Raw genomic sequence first — 20,569 nt, 5'->3', positions numbered from 1 at the left:
AGGATTTCCTTCGAATTTCCAGTTGAGTTGAATATTGATTTTCAGGCTCTGCCTTGGGCAAAAAAAACCCCAAGGGAGACAATTATTCACAGTCTTCGAGAAAGTTGTGTGCATGTCTTAAAAACAAATTGTAATTAGAGGCAAATGTATTCAAAAAGAAATATAGGACATGAGGAAAAAAGACCATTTAATGAAAGTGTGGAATCATTTGGGTGGCAAAGATATTTACTTGCTTCTGATTTGGTCATGAGAAGATGAGAACCACGAAGATAGACCAATGGTGGCAGGGGCAGGGACAGGGCAGTTGAAGATCACGTGATGAGGCCTCCAGACATGCACCCAACCAGAGTTAGCGACCCAGCTGAATAAGAGGATTTGAAACTTACACTTTTATTAGATAGCACTGTCCAAGCTCACATTGGAACAATGCACTTTCTTCTCTACTATAAAATTATGATAATCTACAGAAGTTTACCTGGTGCCCATTCCAGTGCGTGAATTCTTACTCTTGCTTTGTCAATGAGTTTTGCAAGACATCCTGCTCCAATGCAGGAGTGATAACTTACTGCTTTCTTGATCAGAAGGGTACACTTTAACTCGGTGAATTGTTGTAATGATCATTGTGTGGTAAAGTCTTCATTACTACACCGAAAGCAATAAGGTTGTGTCTGAGTGTTGCTTAAGGTTCAAAGTCTAGAATCCTGGAGGCTGCTAATAGAGATAGGCCACCTAGGCAGTTCAAAAGTCAGGGTGCTCATTTGTAACCTTAATAAGGAGAAAACTGATATATTTATCTGTGACTTTAAACTTACTGGTTGTCAAGTGCAGAGTAAAGTGCACCTTTATGTGGTGATTTGTTCTGTCTCTTCTTTCAGGTGGATGATGCCTGATACCATAAGTGTGCCTTCACAACTTTCTTAATAGGAACAAGAGCAAGGAGGTGATGTTGAACTTGTTCAAAGTGCTTGTTAGACCTCAGCTGGAGTATTGTGTACATTAAAGAGCATCACAATAGGAAAGACATGAAAATATTGGAGACTGTGCAGAACTGGTTTACAAGAATGGTTCAAGGCATGGGAATTTCATAACGATAGATTGAAGAAGTTGGGACTGTTCACTTTGAAGAGAAGAAGGCTAAGAGAAAATGTGACAGAAATTTTCAGTACAAGGAGGTTAGATAGACAGGGAGGAACTATTCCTACTCATAACATGATCAAGCAGTTTTAAGCAATTTGCAAGAAAGCAAATATGGGTTGAGAAAAAGTACTTTTTCACCCATTAAGTAGTTAGGGTTTGGAATGCACTGCCTGGAAATGTGGTGGGGGCAAATTCAGATGAAGAGGAAATTGGATGTTTATTTGGAAAGAAATAGGATGCAAGGTTACAGAAAAAAAAAACAAGAGATCAGCACTGAGTAATGATTCATTTGAAGGTCCAATGCAGACGTAAGAACCCAGATGGCCTCCTTCTGCACCCAAACACATTTGTGGTCCTGTGATAACAAAACTCTACTTTAATTCCATTTGGAGTGTGGGGCTGATTTCTTCATTAGACTATCACTTGGTTATTCCTGTATCTCACCTTCTCTAGGTTTTTCCAGGGAGGAGGAACTGATTGTCAGGAGGAATTCTCAAATTTATAACTTCATTTGGAGCCAGTCATATGTTCAGAGGCTGAGCCCCATTAGCATGTGAGGGTGTACTGGATTTCTGTAGGAGGTGAGGGACATTGCTGTAAAGGTGGGAGCTGGGATATGGCTATCAGGTCAAGGATGTTGGCTGAAGTTCCTGTAACCAGCTTTTTAACATAATTCATTATCAGTTTCCATGGCAAGAAGCCAAATGGACCTTCTAAGTTCATAAGAGAAAGTAGCAGAATAAGGCCATTCGGCCCATTGAGTCTGCTCCGCCATTCGATCATGGCAGGTATGCTCTTCACTCCGTTTTTCTGCCTTCTCTCCATAACCATTCCACTCTTCCATTAAGAACCTGTGACTTTATATATTCCACCCTTTACAACCATTGGATGTTGCAAAGGTGTTACTGCCAATGAATGTAATGTGAACACTACATGGAAATATGACAGTCAGTAATTGCACAGCAAGCTCACAAAAACAGCATTGTGATATGAATAGCCTATTTTTAATAATGTTATTTGAAAAGTGATTATAGGCCAGGACTGGGGAGAACTTCCTTCTTCTGAATAATGGTACTGTCCACTCAAGAGAGCAGACTTCCAATCTCATTCAAGAGGAGAACATTTTTTCCCTTGTTTTTTGATGAATTGTGGGCATTGCCAGCATGTGATGCCCATCCCTAATTGCCCTTGATCTGAATGAAGCATTTTAAGAGGGTAGCTCATTGTGTGAGTCTGGAGTCACATAGAGTCATAGAGATATACAGCACGGAAACAGACCCTTCGGTCCAACTCATCCATGCTGACCAGATATCCTAACCTAATATAGTCCCATTTACCAGCACTTGGCTCATATCCCTCTAAACCCTTCCTATTCATATACCCATCCATTGACTTTTAAATGTTGTAATTGTACTAGCTTCCACTACTTCCTCTGGCAGTTCATTCTGTACACACACCACCTTCTGTGTGAAAAAATTGCCCCTTAGGTCTTATGCTCTCTAGTTATGGACTCCCTCACCCCAAGGAAAAAGGACTTGTCTGTTTACCCTATCAATGCCCTTCATGATTCTATAAATCTCTATAAGGTCACCCCTCAGCCTCTGACACTCCAGGGAAAACAGCCCCTGCCTATTCAGCCACTCCCTGTAGCTCAAATGCTCCAGCCCTGGCAAAATCCTTATAAATCTTTTCTGAACCCTTTCAAGTTTCACAACATCCTTCCGATGAGAAGGAGACTAGAATTGCATGTGATATTCCAAAAGTGGCCGAACCAATGTCCTGTACAGCCATAACATGACCTCCTATACTCAATGCACTGACCAATAAAACAAAAGCATACCAAATGCCTTCTTCACTATCTAGTCTACCTACGACTCTACTGTCAAAGAAATATGAACCTCCACTCCAAGGTCTCTTTGTTCAGCAACACTTGCTAGGGCCTTACCGTTAATTGTTTTCCAAAATGCAGCATTTATCTAATTTAAACTCCATCTGCCACTCCCCAGCCCTTTAGCTTATCTGATCAAGATTCTGTTGTACTCTGAAGTAACCATCTTCACTGTCCACTGCACCTACAATTTTGGTATCATCTGCAAACTTACTAACTATACCTCCTATGTTCACATGTAGGCCAAACCAGGTAAGGACAGCAGATTTCCTTCCCTAAAGAACATTAGTGAACCAGATGGGTTTTTACAACAATCAATGCTCACCTTACCATCAGTGGGACTAACTTTTAATTCCAGACTTATTTATTTAAGTCAAATCCACCAGCTGTATGGACAGAACCTGTGTCCCCAGAGTATTCATTGTGCCTCTCCATTACTAAGCCAGCAATACTGTTGCTTTGTCACTGCATTCCCTAATGAATGGGGAACAAGAAACACCCATCTACCTCACCCCCTCAAACCAACAAGATTTCCAATCATATTCATCCACAACTTTACGTCCCAGGACCATAGAGTAAGTCTCCTCTCCCTCTCCTCATGTATCCTGATTCTGAATATATTCTGGGCTGAAAAATGTGTTGCTGGAAAAGAGCAGCAGGTCAGGCAGCATCCAAGAAGCAGGAGGATCGACATTTCGGGCATCTGCAGTCCTCACTTTTTCCTAGTCCCACTGTGAGGTAGAGATTCCACAGGGCCTTGCAGAATATATTCAGAAAATGAGGATTGCAGATGCTAGAGATGAGAGCTGAAAAATGTGTTGCTGGAAAAGCGCAGCAGGTCAGGCAACATCCAAGGAGCAGGAGAATTGATATTTCGGGCATCTGCAGTCCTCACTTTCTGAATATATTCTGCAAGGCCCTGTGGAATCTCTACCTTACTGTGGGACCACAACCTGTTCTTTGGGTAGAACACAAACAGGAGGAAGTAATTTGACGTTTTTGACCTGTGCTTTCATTTAATTTGATCTTGGGGCTCCTCTGCCTTGTAACTCTGTTTATCTGTCGTGGTTCCATTCCTTTGAAATAGCTCTTCAGAGGCTGGTATCCTGTCACCAAGTCACCCTTTATTGATACATCAATAGTGTTTGCTACTGATCCAGCTTCGTCAGAGACACCTGTCAGAGTGAACAGAACCTCTGACGCTCCTGTTCTGATCTGTCAGCAAGAGCTCCCTGTTTGGACCAGGTTAATAGGCCCAGCTAGGGAACTCATATACAGTGAGGAAGATCACAGTGAGTCAGACAGAATTCCTGGAGAGAGAGCAAGCTAACATTTCAAGTCGAAATGCCTCTTCATCAGAGATAATCACTTCACTTCAGCTGTGATGAAGAGTCATCTAGACTCGAAAGGTTAACTAGCTGTCTCTCCATGGATGCTGTCTGACCCTGCTGTCATTTCCAGCATTTGTCATTTTCAGTAGAGATTCCAGCACCTGCAGTAATTTGTTCCTTCATATTCTATAAAGTCCACCTGGCTGACCTTGTAACATCATTACACCTTTAAGTGACAAAGTGTAGAAAACGAGTAACTAAATAAACCATTGCACCCTGAAATAATTGGAATAAACGTACAACCCTGTATTGAAGGGTACTGCATTGTTTTTATAATAAAGACTGAAAGTTCTGGAGAAACACAGCAGGTCTGTCTGCATCTGTGGACAGAGAAACTGAGTTAACGTTTCAAGTCAGATATGACTCTCATTTAAAACACTTTATATAAAGTTGTTAAGAAAGCTGTTCCTCCCCACTTCTGCCTTCCTTTTTACTAAAAGATGTTGGTTTATGCTAGAATATTATTCCACGGCAACTAGTTCTTCAGTAACTCAATCAATCATCATAGACGTAGGCCATTCAGCCCAATGTGCTTGTGTCATGTCTTTGAAGTAGAACCATTAGTCTCACCCTGTGTTTTTCCCCACAAAGCTCTGCAATTTTAAAAAAAACTCCTTTTAAGTATATATCCAAGTCCCTGTTGAAAGTTATTGTTAAATCTGCTTCTACTAGTTAGCTTGCTCTCTCTCCATGAATGCTGCCTGACTCACTGTGATCTTCCTCACTGTATAGGAGTTCCCTCTCTGGGCCTATTAACCTTATCCAAACAGGGAGCCCTGGCTGACGGATAAGAACAGGAGTGTCAGAGGTTCTGTTCACTCTGAGAGGTGACTCTGAGGAAGCCATCCAGTGTCAAATACTATGCATGTGTCAATAAAAGGTGGTGGAGGCTAGTACAATTAAAATATTTGAAAGGCGCCTGGATGGGTATATGAGTAGGAAAGGCTTAGAAGGATATGGGCTAAAAACTGGCAAATGGGACGAGATTAATTTAAGGTATCTGTTTGGCATGGACAAGTTGGATTGAAGAGTCAGTTTCCATGCTGTACAACTCTATAACTCTACTGCCCCATCTTAAAAATTCACTGTATTGAAACAATTCCCCAAATCTCAGCTTTGGTATTTTTGATCATTCCCTTAAATCCGTGTCCTCTGGCTACCAACCCTCCTGTCTGTGCAAACAGCATTCAATCCAGCATCACAGATCCTTGCTAAATGGCCTCCTCATGCTTCATAAAAATACTGTGAATCTGTGAGAACAGTGCATGATTATTCACAATAACTAGGAAGTATACAATTCATCATCAGATTTACTCAACAATTTACAAAGTCCCATATTTCATGTGGTCCTTTGGCGGTTATGCCTTTAATTGCTTCGGCCCTATGCTCTGGAATCCCCTTTCTAAGACTGTCTATCCCTCTGTCCTGCTTTAAGATGTTCCATGTCATTGGCGAAACTTTTGGACACCTCTCCTAATCTGTTGTACATGGTTTTATGTGAAATTTAGTCTGATTACTGGGGAAATTTTTATCAAATTAAGAGTGCTACATAAATGCACGAAGTTGCTGTTGTTGAGGACTTTCAGAGTCTGTTTCCAGCACCAGGTTTTGATGTTTTTTGATGTTTTCATTCTCCAGGTGAAAACCTTGTATTCGTTTTCAAATGAACCAGTCATAATCCAGAACATCAAGAGAGGCCTCACCAGCCTGTTCCAAGTACAGCTCACAACGACCAGTCAGACTGAGGTAAACCTGTCTTTATGAAGCAATTCTATACTTTTTAGGGTTGTGATGGGTTCACAATTTCATGATTCATTATTTGGAGATGCTGGTGTTGGATTTGGGTGTACAAAGTTAAAAATCACACAACACCAGGTTATAGTCCAACAGGTTTAATTGGAAGCACTAGCTTTTGGAGCACTGCTCCTTCATCAACCACCTGACGAAGGAGTGTCGCTCTGAAAGCTAGTGCTTCCAATTAAACCTGTTGGACTATAACCTGGTGTTGTGTGATTTTTAACTTCATGATTCATTGCAATTCACTATTCAAACTTGCTCCTGTACTCACTTCATTTAATCTCATTAAGTGCTGTCTCATGTTGGGTTTTTCTATTAAAAATCAGAAAATCAGCATTCACTCTTTCCAATACTGACCCTCAGTCACAGCAGTGTGTAGTATCTACACGACACACTGCAGAAATTCACCAAGATTCCTTAGATAGCACTTTCCAAACCCACAAACACTTCCATCTGGAAGGGAAAGGGCAGTAGGTAAATGGGAACACATCCCCTGCAAGTTCTGCTCCAAGCCACTCACCATCCTGACTTGGAAATGTATCACTGTTCCGTCAGTGTCACTGGATGAAAATCCTGGAATTCCCTCCCTAAGGGAATTGTGGGTGTAGTTTCTACTTGCTGCCTTCCGGAGGGCTATTGGGGATGGGCAATAAATGCTGGTCTAGCCAGTGATGCCCACAGCCCATGAATGAATATAATGTAACAGCAATAATCTTTACCATGTCTGCAACTACTGATTGTGTGAGGTAACAAGGCAACTGAAATGACTCACAGGTGATGGGTAGAAGGGGTGACCAACTCCTGCGTAGTGATACCTGTCACAGCTAGGAATTGTCCAAAGACAAACCTGCTAGTTCTCTATTTGTTCGTGAGAAGGCAGAGGATTGTAAGGATGGATACGTTGGGTGACCAGTGGAGAAAGTGATTAGGGTGGAGAGGAATGAGATGGTTGCAGGTGATGAAGCCTCAACAAGTTCTCCAACTGGAGTTAACAACCTAATGTGAAGGCCAAGTATTTTGTTTCCTCTACCTTTAATTATCTTATTTGATATCTCTAGTCTTTCTTTTCCCTCTTATTTTTCAACGTATTCTTGTTCCGCATCCCCCTCTTTTTCTCCCTTATTTCTCCTTTCAGTTTGTCTCATGTTGTTGTCTTTTGGCCCCATTTTTACCAGGTTGACGTCTCTGGGAAGTGCAAGGTGAATTACCAAGCCCATGACAACAAGGTGACCAAAGTGAAATTATTGGACAGCTGCAAAGGAGTTCAGAGAGGATTCACCAGTCACAGCAAGGTCAGTATCGAGAGGATATCCAGCACCTCGATCCCCATAGTGATCAACAGATCATTGGTATATGCAGGTTTGTCTATGAATAGAGAAGCTACGAAGAATTATATGGAATTGCATCAAATTTACAGGGAAGAAACAGGCCATTCAGACCATCTGCTCCATGCAGTGTCGCTGCTCCAGACAGGCCTACTCACATAACATTTTACTTCATTAGCTATCTTCCTTTTCCTATCTCCCTCTTGTACCTAGCCAGTTTCTCCACGAACATTTCAGGATTGCTCACCACAAACAGTCCCTTGCTAATGACAAGTATATTCTCGCTACTGAATTTTTACCATTGAATTTATTACTGACTGTCTGTTAAGAGAGGTGATTGCTTAGTGTTATTATTGCTAGACTGTTAATCCAGAGACTCAGGTAATGTTCTGGAGACTCAAGTTCCAATCCCACCATGATGAAATTTGAATTCAATATATTTTTAAAAAACTGAAATTAAGAGTCTAATGAAAATCTTGACTGGTCTGGCCCATGTGCCACACAGCAATAAGGTTAACTTGTAGCTACCCTCTGGGCAACTAAGGATGGGTAATAGGTGGCCAGGCTGTTGATGCTCACATCATGTGAACGAACTTAAAAAAAAACTTCATTTATAACCCTTGGTTTTGGTAATGCCCACAACTGGAAACTTCTTCTCTACATCAATCCTATTGAACCCCTTTATCATTTTAGTGTCCTCTGTTTGGCTACCTCTTCTCCTCCTGCTTTTAGTGAAAAGGTTTTCAGTGTGTTCAGTCTTATCTGACAGCTGACACATTAGCAGTATGCTACATACCGCAACACGAGGGCCTTTGTACATGCTCCAGCTGAGGCTTATCCCCAAAATTCTCACTTATTCCTAGGGAGAACTGAGAAAAATAATGAGGGAGAGATAAAAGAAAGAATCCAGGCCTGTTGGGAGATTTCATTGGAGTGTTCAAATGATGTGGTTCTTTCGGTGAAGTAGTTATAAAGAAACAGTGCAGGACAGCCAGTAACCAAAGAACATAAATTCCAGGTCATTGGAAAAGTAACTAGGTGGGATGAGCAAATCTGTTTTTGAAAGCAGCTAGACACTGGGATCTGTGATATGCTGCTGGAAAGGGAGGTAAAAGTAGATTCAATAGGGACTTTCCAAGGGAGTTGGAGATGTGCTTGAAAAGGAAGGTTTTGTAAGACTAAAGGGAAAGAGCAGGAGATTGTAGCCAATTAGCTAGCCCTATCTGAGAACCAACAATGGGCTGAAAGGCTTACTTCAGTCCTTGGTCATTCCGTGATTCTTTGAAATAGTGAAAGAGTAGCATGTGGGAAGCTGGAAAAACAAAGAATCAAATGGTTAAAAAATTAGCATATGGAAAAAGAATCCAAGCTTGGGACTGATTGAGTTTACATGCGCAAAGGTTCTACGGCACAGAAATGGCCCGTTAGCCCATCAATTCTGTGCTGAACTTGCTAGAGTTTTTTTTTACAGCACTGAAAGAGGCCCTTTGTGCCTGCAAAAATCATCTATCATCTCACTATTCTAAACGTCTTGACTAATAAAGGCAAGTATCCCATATACCTTCTTATTCACTTAGACAGGAGAAGGTGAGATTAGTTAGATCTTACATTTCATATAACATCTGGTTAATTTTATAAGAAACAACAAGAGCTTCCACGGCATCATTATGTGTATATGCATGAATGTGTACATCGTGTATATTGCTTACTGCGTAGGATCATATTGAGATGAGCTTGATGCTGAAAAGGGAGATGGCTGACATGGTTTATATTGATTGGCAACTCAGAAATAAGGGGAAATTTGCATGAAGTGGGACAAATAAGGCAGGAGCTAATGAAGGGGTGAGCATGAAAGAAGAAAATTACACTTCCTTTATTTTGAAATTAATTAATTCCTATATATGATTTAATAACGTATCATACGCAACTTTGATTAATGGCAAAGGAAATGATTCCTGCTTCTTGTTTGCTACTGGTATTACATTGGATGAAAAACAACTTATTTTCACTTTTAATTATTTTCAACCAACCAGTTCTGACATGCTATGACACACCTCCAGGTCAGGTAGGTCTTGAACTTGGGCCTTTGAGTGCAGAGGTAGGAGCATTGCTACTGCATCACAAGAGTCCTGGAAATTGCATTTTTTGTCCAACTGTGATTAGCCCTTAGTTTTAGTTAAGGGTTGTGACTTTGAGGGATCAACATCAGTCACCTATTTACAATGAGAGCCGCTGACTGTAATGTGAAAAGCTGTATTCCGGGTGAGAGAGTGAAAGGATATTGTACCATTATGTATTTTAATACTGACTTGAATTTTTTTAGGTATTAGGAGTCAATACAACATCAACATCAGCTAGCATTTATCTATTGGAGAAGAATCTCATTCATTCAGTACTGTCTGAGGAACATATCCTGGTTTCACTCAATCTACGGCGAGAACTGGCAGCCAAAGTTTTATCAAAGTGAGTTCAAAATGTTGATACTTGGACAAAGGGGAGACTTGCATTTATGCAGTGCCTTTCTCAAACCTAGGGTATCCCAAAGAACTTTACAGCCAATTAAATAATTATTGAAAGTGATGTCATGGTTGCAATGTGAAAAATGTACAGTAGTTAAACATGTACCAGAATTCACTTATAGGGTTTTATCATTACAACACTGGAACTTGAGAAAGGGAGACCAAGATTAATTATTTCAATATTATCGCTTGTAGTCAATAAATGGAAATGCCATTTCTAAACCCCGTCTTTTTACATTGAAATGAAGAAAAACATGAATATGCCTGTCAAATAAAGCAGCATGGTGGATATCTGCAGGAAACTGAACTGAGTGTGGAAGACACCTAACATGAAAACTCTTTCCTTCACTTTTAGACAGAGGTTGGAATTTCAGTTGACAAAGACTGGACCTAAACAAATCCAGGCAGAGCAAATTAGCAGTGTTGTTAATTCTGTGAATCCTGAGTATGTGTCCATCCCCTTGACCTCGGCAGCAGTCAAAGTAACATGCAAACGTTGCCCTTCAGTAAGTAGTCAAAACTTTAAAATGTTATCTTGGTCATGTTTGAGATTTAATTTTGCACGTTGAATTAGACCTGAGGAACAGTTTTCCATATTTTGCTACCAGCATCAAAAAAACAAGCATTTTCAATTCATAGAATCATATAATCCCCACAGTGTGGAAGCAGGCCATTCAGCCTATCGAGTTTACACTGCCCCTCCAAACAGCATCCCAACCAGATCCACCCTACCCTATCCCTGTGACCCTGCCTTTCCCATGGCTAACCCCCCCAGCCTGGACTCTATGGGCCATTTAGCCATGAGCTGAATTTTAATTGGCAGTCCCTTCATATTAAGGATACTCTTTCACTGGATGGGTGCGGGAGAAGTAAGATGTTTCTTTTCAGAACAGCTTTGGAGCCTTGCCTTAGCCACACTGGCTGTCCTGTATTCAGGCCATCAGTTCTCAGTCAGTCAACTGGGGACAGCAGCTGTCCTGTCTTTCTCTCTCTCACCATTCTCTGTCTCTCAGTGCTGCTCTCATGAATTGGAAGGTCTTGATATCATTTTAGATGATGGACTGCCATTATGGACAGGATAAACTGTGCCCGATAAGGATTAATTTTGTATTTCTCTCTCTCTGTTGGTAGCTTATTGAATATTGGAAGACCATACGGGAGGAACTAGAGCCTAAGAATCTTGCAAAAGCCTCTGCCACCAGGAGTTTCCTATTGCTGGTTCAAGCTTTGAGAAAAGCCAAGAAGGAAGATATCCTGAAAGTCCTGAGAAGTGAGAAGGACAGCACACTGTGAGTCACACTCTCACTCGCTGGTCTAAGACAATTTAGGATTTTGAGGATGGACTTGCTGAGTTAGTTTGCCAAGGCCATACAAGACAAGAAGGAGGCAGATAATAAGGATCATCATTAAAGACAAGAAAGTAGTGGAGAAACGTTGTCTTTCTTGAAAATCAGTGAGACTCTGATTAAAATAGAAATTGCTGGAGAAACTCAGCAGGTCTGGCAGCATCTCTGGAGAGAAAGCAGAGTTAATTTTTCAAGTCCAGTGACCCATGCAGGACTCTGCAGCCATCAGGACTCAATGTTGAATGCAATAATTTTGGCACCTGAGCATCTTCTTTCATGTCCTTCATCCACCCCCACACCCCCAGGCCTCTAATGACATGGGCTGCTTTTAGCACAGCCAAACCCATTTTCATCTACACATGGTTCCCATTATCACCTAGCTAGCTTCCCTTCTTCCTGTTCTGAAGAAGACTCATACTGGACTGGAAAGAACTCTGTTTTCTCTCTCCATGGATGCTGCCAGACATGCTGTGTATCTCCAGCAATTTCTGTTTTTGTCTGTTTTCCAACAGCTGCAATTCTTTGTTTAATTTTAAACTGATTACAAAGGCGTAAAGCTAACAAACATAATTACAGGTAGTAACTGAATCATTCTCTTCATCTCTTTCATATGCCCCCCCCCACCCGGCAACCTCCCCATTCCAACAATAACCCCTAGGATTGAAGTCAAATGGTCTAAATGAGAAAGTTATAACAGCAGATTGCCACTATTCAGCACAAAAATTGGGAGTAAACCCATTCACAGGACAAGAGGTGCTTTGAATCAAAGTTTAGCATCCTTTAGTTTGTGGACTAAGGGGACTGTTACCCATCAGTTAATTGTCTTAAAATAAGATATGCTAGTGAAAATAGTAAGTGAAACTAGTTGAACTTGCCTTGCGTATATTAACATGGAATGCACAGTTTGAACTAGTGCCATTGTTTCTAAGTTTTAATAGTGGTATTTACCCAGATGTCCACTGCTGGCACCTTGTGGTATTTGCCACCTTTACCAACATACGGTTGTTTATGCAACTAGGGCAACAAGTTGATGATTGGTTAGTGAGGTGATGAATTGATTTGTCTGTGTTGAATAGTTGAATATTTCTTAAGTTTGAGCTGGATAGTTCCTTAATACAGAGTAACATCTCTGTGACCGTGGACAGGGTAGAAGCGATTACTCAATGTAAAGTTGGAACTTTGGAACTTGATGTTTGCTCCTCAGATCTGTGATCAATTGCACTCATCCAATTACTATTCAATCTTTCTGTCCCAGTCCACAGCTAGTTGATGCTGTGACTTCAGCTCAGACCTCAGCTTCATTGGCAGCGATGCTGGAGTTCTTAGATTTTGGAAATGACAGTAGCACCATCTTACAGGAAAGGTTTCTGTATGCTTGTGGCTTTGCTTCTCACCCCACTGAGGAATTACTGAAAGCGTTAATGGTGAGTATTTCAGTCTGAGAAATGAGATATTGCAACACTGACATGGTTTTTAAAAATTGTACTTTTTTTAGTTATGTCCTCTTCCTGTCCTAATGCATTGACTCTTATTGGGGTGAATTCCTGAGAATAGTAGCACTGTGCATTACTCTTATGGTCATTCTGCATCGGTAGAGCAGGGCCAGCATTATGTGAGGATCTTTATTGCTGCCAATGACATTGTTAAAGAATACAAAGCAATGCCTGTGACTTTTTGGATGAGCAGTAGATTCAGTAAGCTTGAGAAACAAGCCCCAGAATATCAGAAGGCCAGCAAAGAGTAAAAGAGATATAAAAAACAACTTGAGTCCTATCACTGAGGTACAGCCACACATGATTCTCTTTACAGTAGGAAGCATTCAGGGATTGGGAGCTCTGGCTCTGAGTCATTAAGGATGATTGTCACCAAATGTCCAAACATGAAGACTTTACCCAAGGGTGGGAATGCCAACTACTCACGCCCAGCCTGCTCCAAGGGGGTGAATGACCAAACACTGACTTGGGAAAGGGAGAGCTTTAACCTTCACTTTCCAATTTACAGACTCGATAAGATTAATACATGTTATTTGGAGATATGCAGATACAGGGCAGCCATTGGGTCTCCATCAAAGAGATATCAAAGGGTATGAAGGGGAGAAAGCCAAGTGGGCAAATCTTTCAGTCATTCATGGACAGGAGAGTCACTGGTTGGATTGGCATTTATTGCCCATTCCTGGTTGTTTGTCCCTTGAGAAGGTATTATGGAGCCACCTTCCTGAATAGCTGCAGTCCTTGTGGTGTGGGTATACCCATGTTATTATTAGGGAAGGAATTAATGATATGTCATTTCCAGATTTCCAGAATATTGAAGAAATATATTTTTCGAAGGAAGTTCTAAGGCTGTGAGATGCTCAGGGTAATTCCAAGCACGGGAGGGGGTCATTGTGAATAATAATGTTTGTCAGTCTGAGGGCCTTCTATGGTGTTCAACCATGTTTCTCACAAAGTAAAACTTGGATCGATAAGCAACACTCACTTTAACAACTACAGGAAGTGAAACTTGAAACTGACCGTACTGACTGAAGTGGTCTTGCATACATTAATACGGAACTCACAGATTGGACCAGTGACATTGTTTCCAAGTTTTACTTGTGGTAGATGACCACTGCTGCCACCTTGTGGTATTTGCCACCTTTACCAGATTATAGTTGTTTGAGATTTTACCCCCGCTTTGGTTTTGTTTTCTCTCGGGTCTATCCAGTGGTTATTGGTAGAGGATACAACAATGTAGAGTGCCTACAGAAGAGGCACTGTTCTCAGATAACAAGAAGTTTTGTTGCTTGATAGCAGTAAGTACATTTGGTCCTGCAGAATTTCTAGAACCTTAAGCAGCTGGTACAGATACATCTGCTCCCTCTGAAAGTGAGAATAGAACCCTTGATTCCACCCTTAGACTGTGTGTGACTTCAGTAGAATAGGTGGAGCCAATGTGGCATGAACATTAACCCTTTAAGAACCATGACCTTATACACCATTACTGGTAGGAGACTTGGTCTTGTAAGTTTTGTTCCATGATAACAATCTGAACCATGCTAATGTGCTATTAATTGTTATATGTTTGCTTCCACCCAGTCTTTCTTTTATGATAACTATCTCTGCTTTTCACACCAAGAGGTTTTCTTGTCCCTGGTCTGTCACAGGCTAAACTTAATGGAAAAATCAAGAGCAATGATATCCGAGAAACAGTTGTGATTATCATCGGGGCACTCATCAGGAAGTTCTGCCAGAAAGGACAGTGTGAACTGCCGGTGAGTACAGGTACAACTAGTTAGTCTGCCGCCTTTCGTTTATATAGAATTCTATTCAACCTACAGCACAGAAAGAGGCCATTCAGCCCAACTCCTCAGTGCCAGCATTTACACTTCAAATGAACCTTCTCCCACTCCTCTTCATATTTTCATATCACCATATCTTTTTATTCCTTTCTCTGTCCTGTCTGTGGAGTTTTCCTGTAAACATATTTGTACGGATCAGTGACCATGCCTTATAGGAGTGAGTTGGAAATTTCCAAAAATGCCCCTTATTCTCCCACCTCCACCTCACCACCACCAATCAACCCATCACCCCCCCCAGACCATCCCCCAATAAAGAAGTTTCTTCTGGTTTTATTAGGACCATCCCACCTCCATGGAGCTGGCAACTTCCAGACTTTGGGATAAATTCCCCACATTGAGGTCTTCAGATATCCTCATTGACTGCTTGCTGCTGTATCTATTTTCCAATCTACCATGGGAAACCATCCCCATGGCGGGAATATAGTAACGAAATGTCCCAGTGCAGCTCCTGGTTATTGCCTAGTCTGGTCTGGCAAAGATGCCTGACACAAATGGAAGTAGGGAATAACTGATGGTGAGATGTTATTTGATAACAGGATGAGTATTTGATTGGGGGTAAACACATCTACATATATCTGTAAATATGTACAGGAATAGGTAATCAGCATTGTTGGGGTGAAGTCTGACCAGGAACGTAAAACGATAAGAAATAGGAGTGGAAGCAGGCCATTCGGTCCCTCGAGCTGCTCCACTATTCAATAGGATCGTGGCTGATCTGACATTCCTCACATCAACATTCTGCATTTTCCATATAACCCTTGCTTCCCCAACTGATCAAGAATTTATCTCGTTCAGCCTCAGTGTATACTGTTCTCTGTCTAATCAACACTTTTACTTTTAGTATTTGAAATAACTCCACAAAGGCTGGTAAACCAAGTCACCCTTTATTTACATGTGCACAGTAAATGTCACTGACCCAGTTAGCACAGAGCCAGCTTCTAAAGTGAACAGATCTCTTGACACTCCTGTTTATATCTGTCATCCAAGACTCCTTGATCAAACCAGGTTAACAGCTCCAAGCAGGGAACTCCTATTCTATGAGGTCCACCTGGCTGACATTGTTCCCATCACTGCAGTATTGAATACTGTCCTCTATTCACTGGTACCTTCACCCAAGCCTGCCTTATCAAGGCCATGTACATTCTGTCCTCTCTCAAGTCTAATCCGTGAAAACATTCTGTAATTTTAGAAACCTCAATAGTCTCCAACTTTGTGTTTTCTAGATAAATTAGTCGATGTCTTTCCTGATAGTCTTACCTCTCGGTCTTAGAATTGGGAATGCTACATTGATGGTAATGTTGTATATACATTGGGAATCAAGTAGGAGCTGGATTGAGCAATTGGCAGGAAATCACTGGACAAGAAGCCCATTTCTCTGTAGCCCACCTGAAAGAGGGTAAATTTGAATCACATCTTTGAATGCCACTCAAATGTAGCCATTCCCCTCCAGGTTTCATTGCTGGGATGTTCGAGCTACAAAATGAAAGAAATTACATTTATAGAGCATTTTTCACTACCTTAGGGGAAGATTTCAAAGAGCTTTAAAGCCAATGAGATATCTTTGAGGTCCAGTATTTGTTCTAAAATAGGAAACACAGCAGCCAATTTGCACACAGCAAGATCCCACAAACAGAACAGTGGTAAATAACCATATAATCCATCTAAGATGTTGACTGAATAAATTATTACTGGCCAGGACATCAGGGAGAACACCCCTGTTCTGCTTCAAAGGAATGCTACAGAATCTTTTAGATTCACCTAAACAGGCAGATAGGGCCTCAGTGTAATCCCTCATCCACTGACCCTTTTGACAGTGCAACACTTCCTTATTCCAGCCATTCATAGTCTAAAAAACAAATGCCCAGCAGCAATAAGGTCATTGACTTGGGCTTTAAATAATGTACCTTTTTATGATAAGGTTGGGCATTTTAAAGTCTGTTGACAAGGCTGCCATTCAGTAATTGACCTTAGGCAAAGGTAACGTTGCTGTCGTTCCAGAGGACCACTCTATCATTAGAGAGACACCACCAGTGGTGATTTTACCTGAGGGTCAGCACACCTCAGGCGAGGGGTGATGTTGTGAAGGAGATATCTTCATGGTAACCTCAGCCAGTGTGGGAATTGAACCCATTCTGTTGGTGTCACTAGCAATCTAGAGGACTGAGATAACCACCTCCCAAATACTTTAATCCTACCTGCTGTATCAACAACAACTTACATTTATTGTGTTTCACATGAGTGTTGGCAGGTACAACATGACACACAAACCCACTAAGGAGCAACGATTATAAGATTTAAATATTATCTTAAAGGTGGGGGTTAGGTAGGGAGGTAGACAGGTTTAGGGAGGGGATTGAAGAATTTTGGGACCCAGGTAGCTGAAGGCACAGCTGCCACTGGTGGAGAAATGGCACAAGGAGCATTAGTAACTTGGATTTTTTTTTAACATTCCTGTGCCCAATATTATTCCTTTCTCTTTCAGGCTGTGATCAAAGCGAAAGAAATTATCCTTAATGGTGCAGAATCAGCAAAAAAGGAATCTGATATTGAGATGTACATCTTATCTTTGAAGAATTCTCTTCTCCCTGATGCTATTCCTATTTTACTGAAGCACGCAGAGTCTGGAACTGGACCCATCAGTAATATCGCTGTCTCGACTATCCAGAAATATGAACGAGTATACATCACAGAGGAGGTGAAATGACATGTCATTATTATGGACTCATCGAATCATACGGTCCAGAGGGAGACTATTCAGCCTGTTGTGTCTGTACCTGTTCCTTGAAAGAGCTACCCAATTGGTCCCACTCTCCCACCCAGTAACAGCACTAAAAATTACTTTATAAAAGCTAAGGTTCCTATCAACAAATCTGTATGCAAACCTGCTTGGGCACAAACTTCTCATTATACTTGTCGCAAAAGAACAGCAGATAAATGTAATCTACCTTAGCAAGTTGAAATGTTGATCTCACTCTCTGTCCACCTTCTCTGCAGCCATAACATTGAATTCCTCACTCTGTTCTTTTCCCCTGATGCACTTTGACTGGTGTGATCTACCTGTACTGCACGCAAAACAAAGCTTTTCACTGTACCTAAGTACATGTGACAATAAATCAAATCAAATCAAATGGAAAAATTGCAAAAAATAAAATTGCACAAATGTGAATGTTTCCACACATGACAATGTAATAATGAGTAGATAATTTGCAATACCAAGAGAAAATGCTGGAAGTACTCGGGTCCAGCAGCATCTGTGGAGAGAGAAACAGAGTTAACATTTCAGATCGATGGTTTTTCATCAGAACTGGTAAACACTAGCAATATAAGAGATTTTAGATGAGGGCGGAGATACAGAAAGACAGGGATGGAAAGAAAGAACAGAAGGAAAGGTCTACGATAGGGTGTAAGGCAGTGTTTGGGGTCCCTATATAACATAGGAGGAGAGAATATAAAAGTGAAGGTGTTCCCTCTTCTGTGTTTGCACAGGAAGGAAATGAGGGAAGGGAAGGAGATGCCAGAAGTCTGAAACAGGATACTGAAGGGGGAACACTGTTTTCAGAATTTGTTTTTAATTATTCATTCATTGAATGTTGGCATCACTGGTTGGACAATCCCTAATTATCCCTCGGTATAGTTAAGAGTCAATCACATTGTTCTGTGTCTGAGTCACATGTAGGTCAGACTGGGTAAGGAAAGCAGTTTTTCTTCACTCGAGGGGTTTTTATAATAATGGCTACATGTTTATTAGGCATTTTGAATTAATTTCACTCTATACCACAGTGGGATTTGAACCAAAATTGCCTGAACATTAGCCCACGGCTCTGGATTGCTTGTATAGTGACATTACTACTTCAGCCCATGGATGCAGGTGGGAGGGGAAAGGAGATGATAGTTTTAGTGGTGGCATCCAAAGTCCCTCCCAAACACTTTGAAATGTTGATTTGCCAATACTTCTTTCAGTTTCATAGTCACTGCTGGCCACCTCTACAGGTTGGGAGTTAGCATGGTTCAGTCTGCCAGCTTATCCCCAAACTTCAGCTATAAAAACTTCCATCCTTTTCCCACTCTGGTCTCTCTGATCTTGACCTCCCGCTCTGTTCCAATGAAACTCACAGAAACTTGAGAAACAGCTCCTCAGCTTCCCATCCTCCAGATTCAACACAGAGTTCAATCAACACAAAGTAACAATATTTCCTTCATTGATACAGGAGTGCTGTTGGTAATGATGTCATTCGCACCTTCTCTAGGCTCAGGTTTTGCACTTTACTGGTCCCATCACCATCTTCTCTTGCCTCGCAATGTCACCCCTTTTGCTTTCCTCCTGCCTTCCATCCTATTATAAACCCTCCTTTTTGTTCTTCTCCTCCCTTTCATTCTCTGTCCCCACGCTTTATTAAAACCTATTCTGTCTCTGATGTTTCCAGTTCTGAAGAAGGATCATAGACCTGAACATTAACTATCCTCCTCTCACCGCAGATGCTGCCAGACCCACTTGCTGTTTTTATTACAAGTTTCCAGACATCTCCAGTAAATTTTGCTTTTGTGCCAGATAATTCTTTATGGGGATGTTGATTGACTGACAAATTTATGACCAGTACACCAGATATTGCTCCCCTGGCCTTGTGGCACAGTGGCAGTGTCCTGACTTCTGAGCCAGGAGGTCTGTGTTCAAGCCCTATCTGCTCCAGAACTGTGTAATACCATCTCTGACCAGGTTGATTAGAAGGTATCTAGAGTGAACTTGGCCCAGTGTCTATGCTCCGGTCGGTAGCTTGTTACATTGCCTCACTGATTAACTTTGAACAGATGCATTCCACATTCCTGGAACTCAAATCCTCTGGTTTGTGTCTGACCAGGTGAGGAAGACAATGAACAGGATCTATCATCAGAACCGAAGGACACATGAGAAGACTGTGCGGACATCCGCCGCTGACATTATCTTCAACAACAACCCATCATACATGGAGGTTAAAAACATTCTGCTCTCCATTGGAGAGCTACCAACTGAAATGAGCAAATACCTGCTCTCGAAGATTCAGGATATTCTGCGATTTAAACTTCCTGGCAGGTAATTAGGACCTTTGCTGTCATGTGTACATTGTGTTCTATTATAAAACAGATGTAAGGGAATTGCCAGTGTAATTCTGAGGGTAGATGAATAGAAGTGTCAGGTGCAGCAGGTTGTTGTTATTTAGAGCCTGCCACCTGAAAACAGATTCAATTTCCAAAAGGCTCAACTGGATTAGTGTTTACAAAGGAATAGAAATGCAGGTTTACAGGGAAAGAGCGGGGAATTAGATAAAGCTTTCAAAGTGCTAATATGTTCAAGATAGGCCAAGTGGACTCCTTCTGTGTTCTAATTTCTGTGACTAGAATTACTATTCAGCAGCAGTCGTTTGTACCATGTAAAAGATGCACTGCCGAAATTCACAAACGCTTCTTAGACAGCACCTTCCAAATCCATGATCACTTCCATCTGAAAGGAAAAGGGCAGCAGATACATGGGAACATCACCCCCTGCAAGTTCCCCTCTAAGACACTCACCATCTGACTTGGAAATATCATAGATACATAGAATCCCTGGAGTGCAGAAGCAGACCATTTGGCCCATTGAGTCCACATTGACTCTCCAAACAGCATCCCACCCACACTCACCCCCTCCCCTGTCCCTATAACCCTGCATTTCCCATGGCTAATCATCTAGTCTGCACATCCCTGGACACTTTTGGCAATTTAGTATGGCCAATCCACCTAAGCTGCACATCTTTGGACTGTGGGACAAAACTCCACATAAAGAGTCGCCTAAGAGTGAAATCGAACCAGGGTCCTTGG

At 41.5% G+C, this 20,569-nt stretch overlaps 1 protein-coding gene across 1 annotated transcript in view; it reads left to right on the top strand.

Moving 5' to 3' along the window:
* The window catches only part of mttp (microsomal triglyceride transfer protein), a 60,782-nt gene that overhangs the window by 20,513 nt on the left and 19,700 nt on the right, over window positions 1-20,569 (top strand). Inside the window, exons 4-12 of the mRNA XM_072583811.1 lie at window positions 6,055-6,162; window positions 7,389-7,505; window positions 9,862-10,001; window positions 10,413-10,563; window positions 11,189-11,346; window positions 12,659-12,827; window positions 14,543-14,650; window positions 17,220-17,432; window positions 19,594-19,805. Of these exons, the coding sequence (XP_072439912.1) occupies window positions 6,055-6,162; window positions 7,389-7,505; window positions 9,862-10,001; window positions 10,413-10,563; window positions 11,189-11,346; window positions 12,659-12,827; window positions 14,543-14,650; window positions 17,220-17,432; window positions 19,594-19,805 (1,376 nt within the window). The remainder of the gene's footprint in view (window positions 1-6,054; window positions 6,163-7,388; window positions 7,506-9,861; window positions 10,002-10,412; window positions 10,564-11,188; window positions 11,347-12,658; window positions 12,828-14,542; window positions 14,651-17,219; window positions 17,433-19,593; window positions 19,806-20,569) is intronic.

Source organism: Chiloscyllium punctatum, chromosome 14 (genome assembly GCF_047496795.1).
Source record: "Chiloscyllium punctatum isolate Juve2018m chromosome 14, sChiPun1.3, whole genome shotgun sequence".
Taxonomy (NCBI): domain Eukaryota; kingdom Metazoa; phylum Chordata; class Chondrichthyes; order Orectolobiformes; family Hemiscylliidae; genus Chiloscyllium; species Chiloscyllium punctatum.
Note: the sequence above shows the minus strand (reverse complement) of the source record. Positions and strands in the feature narration are given on the sequence as shown.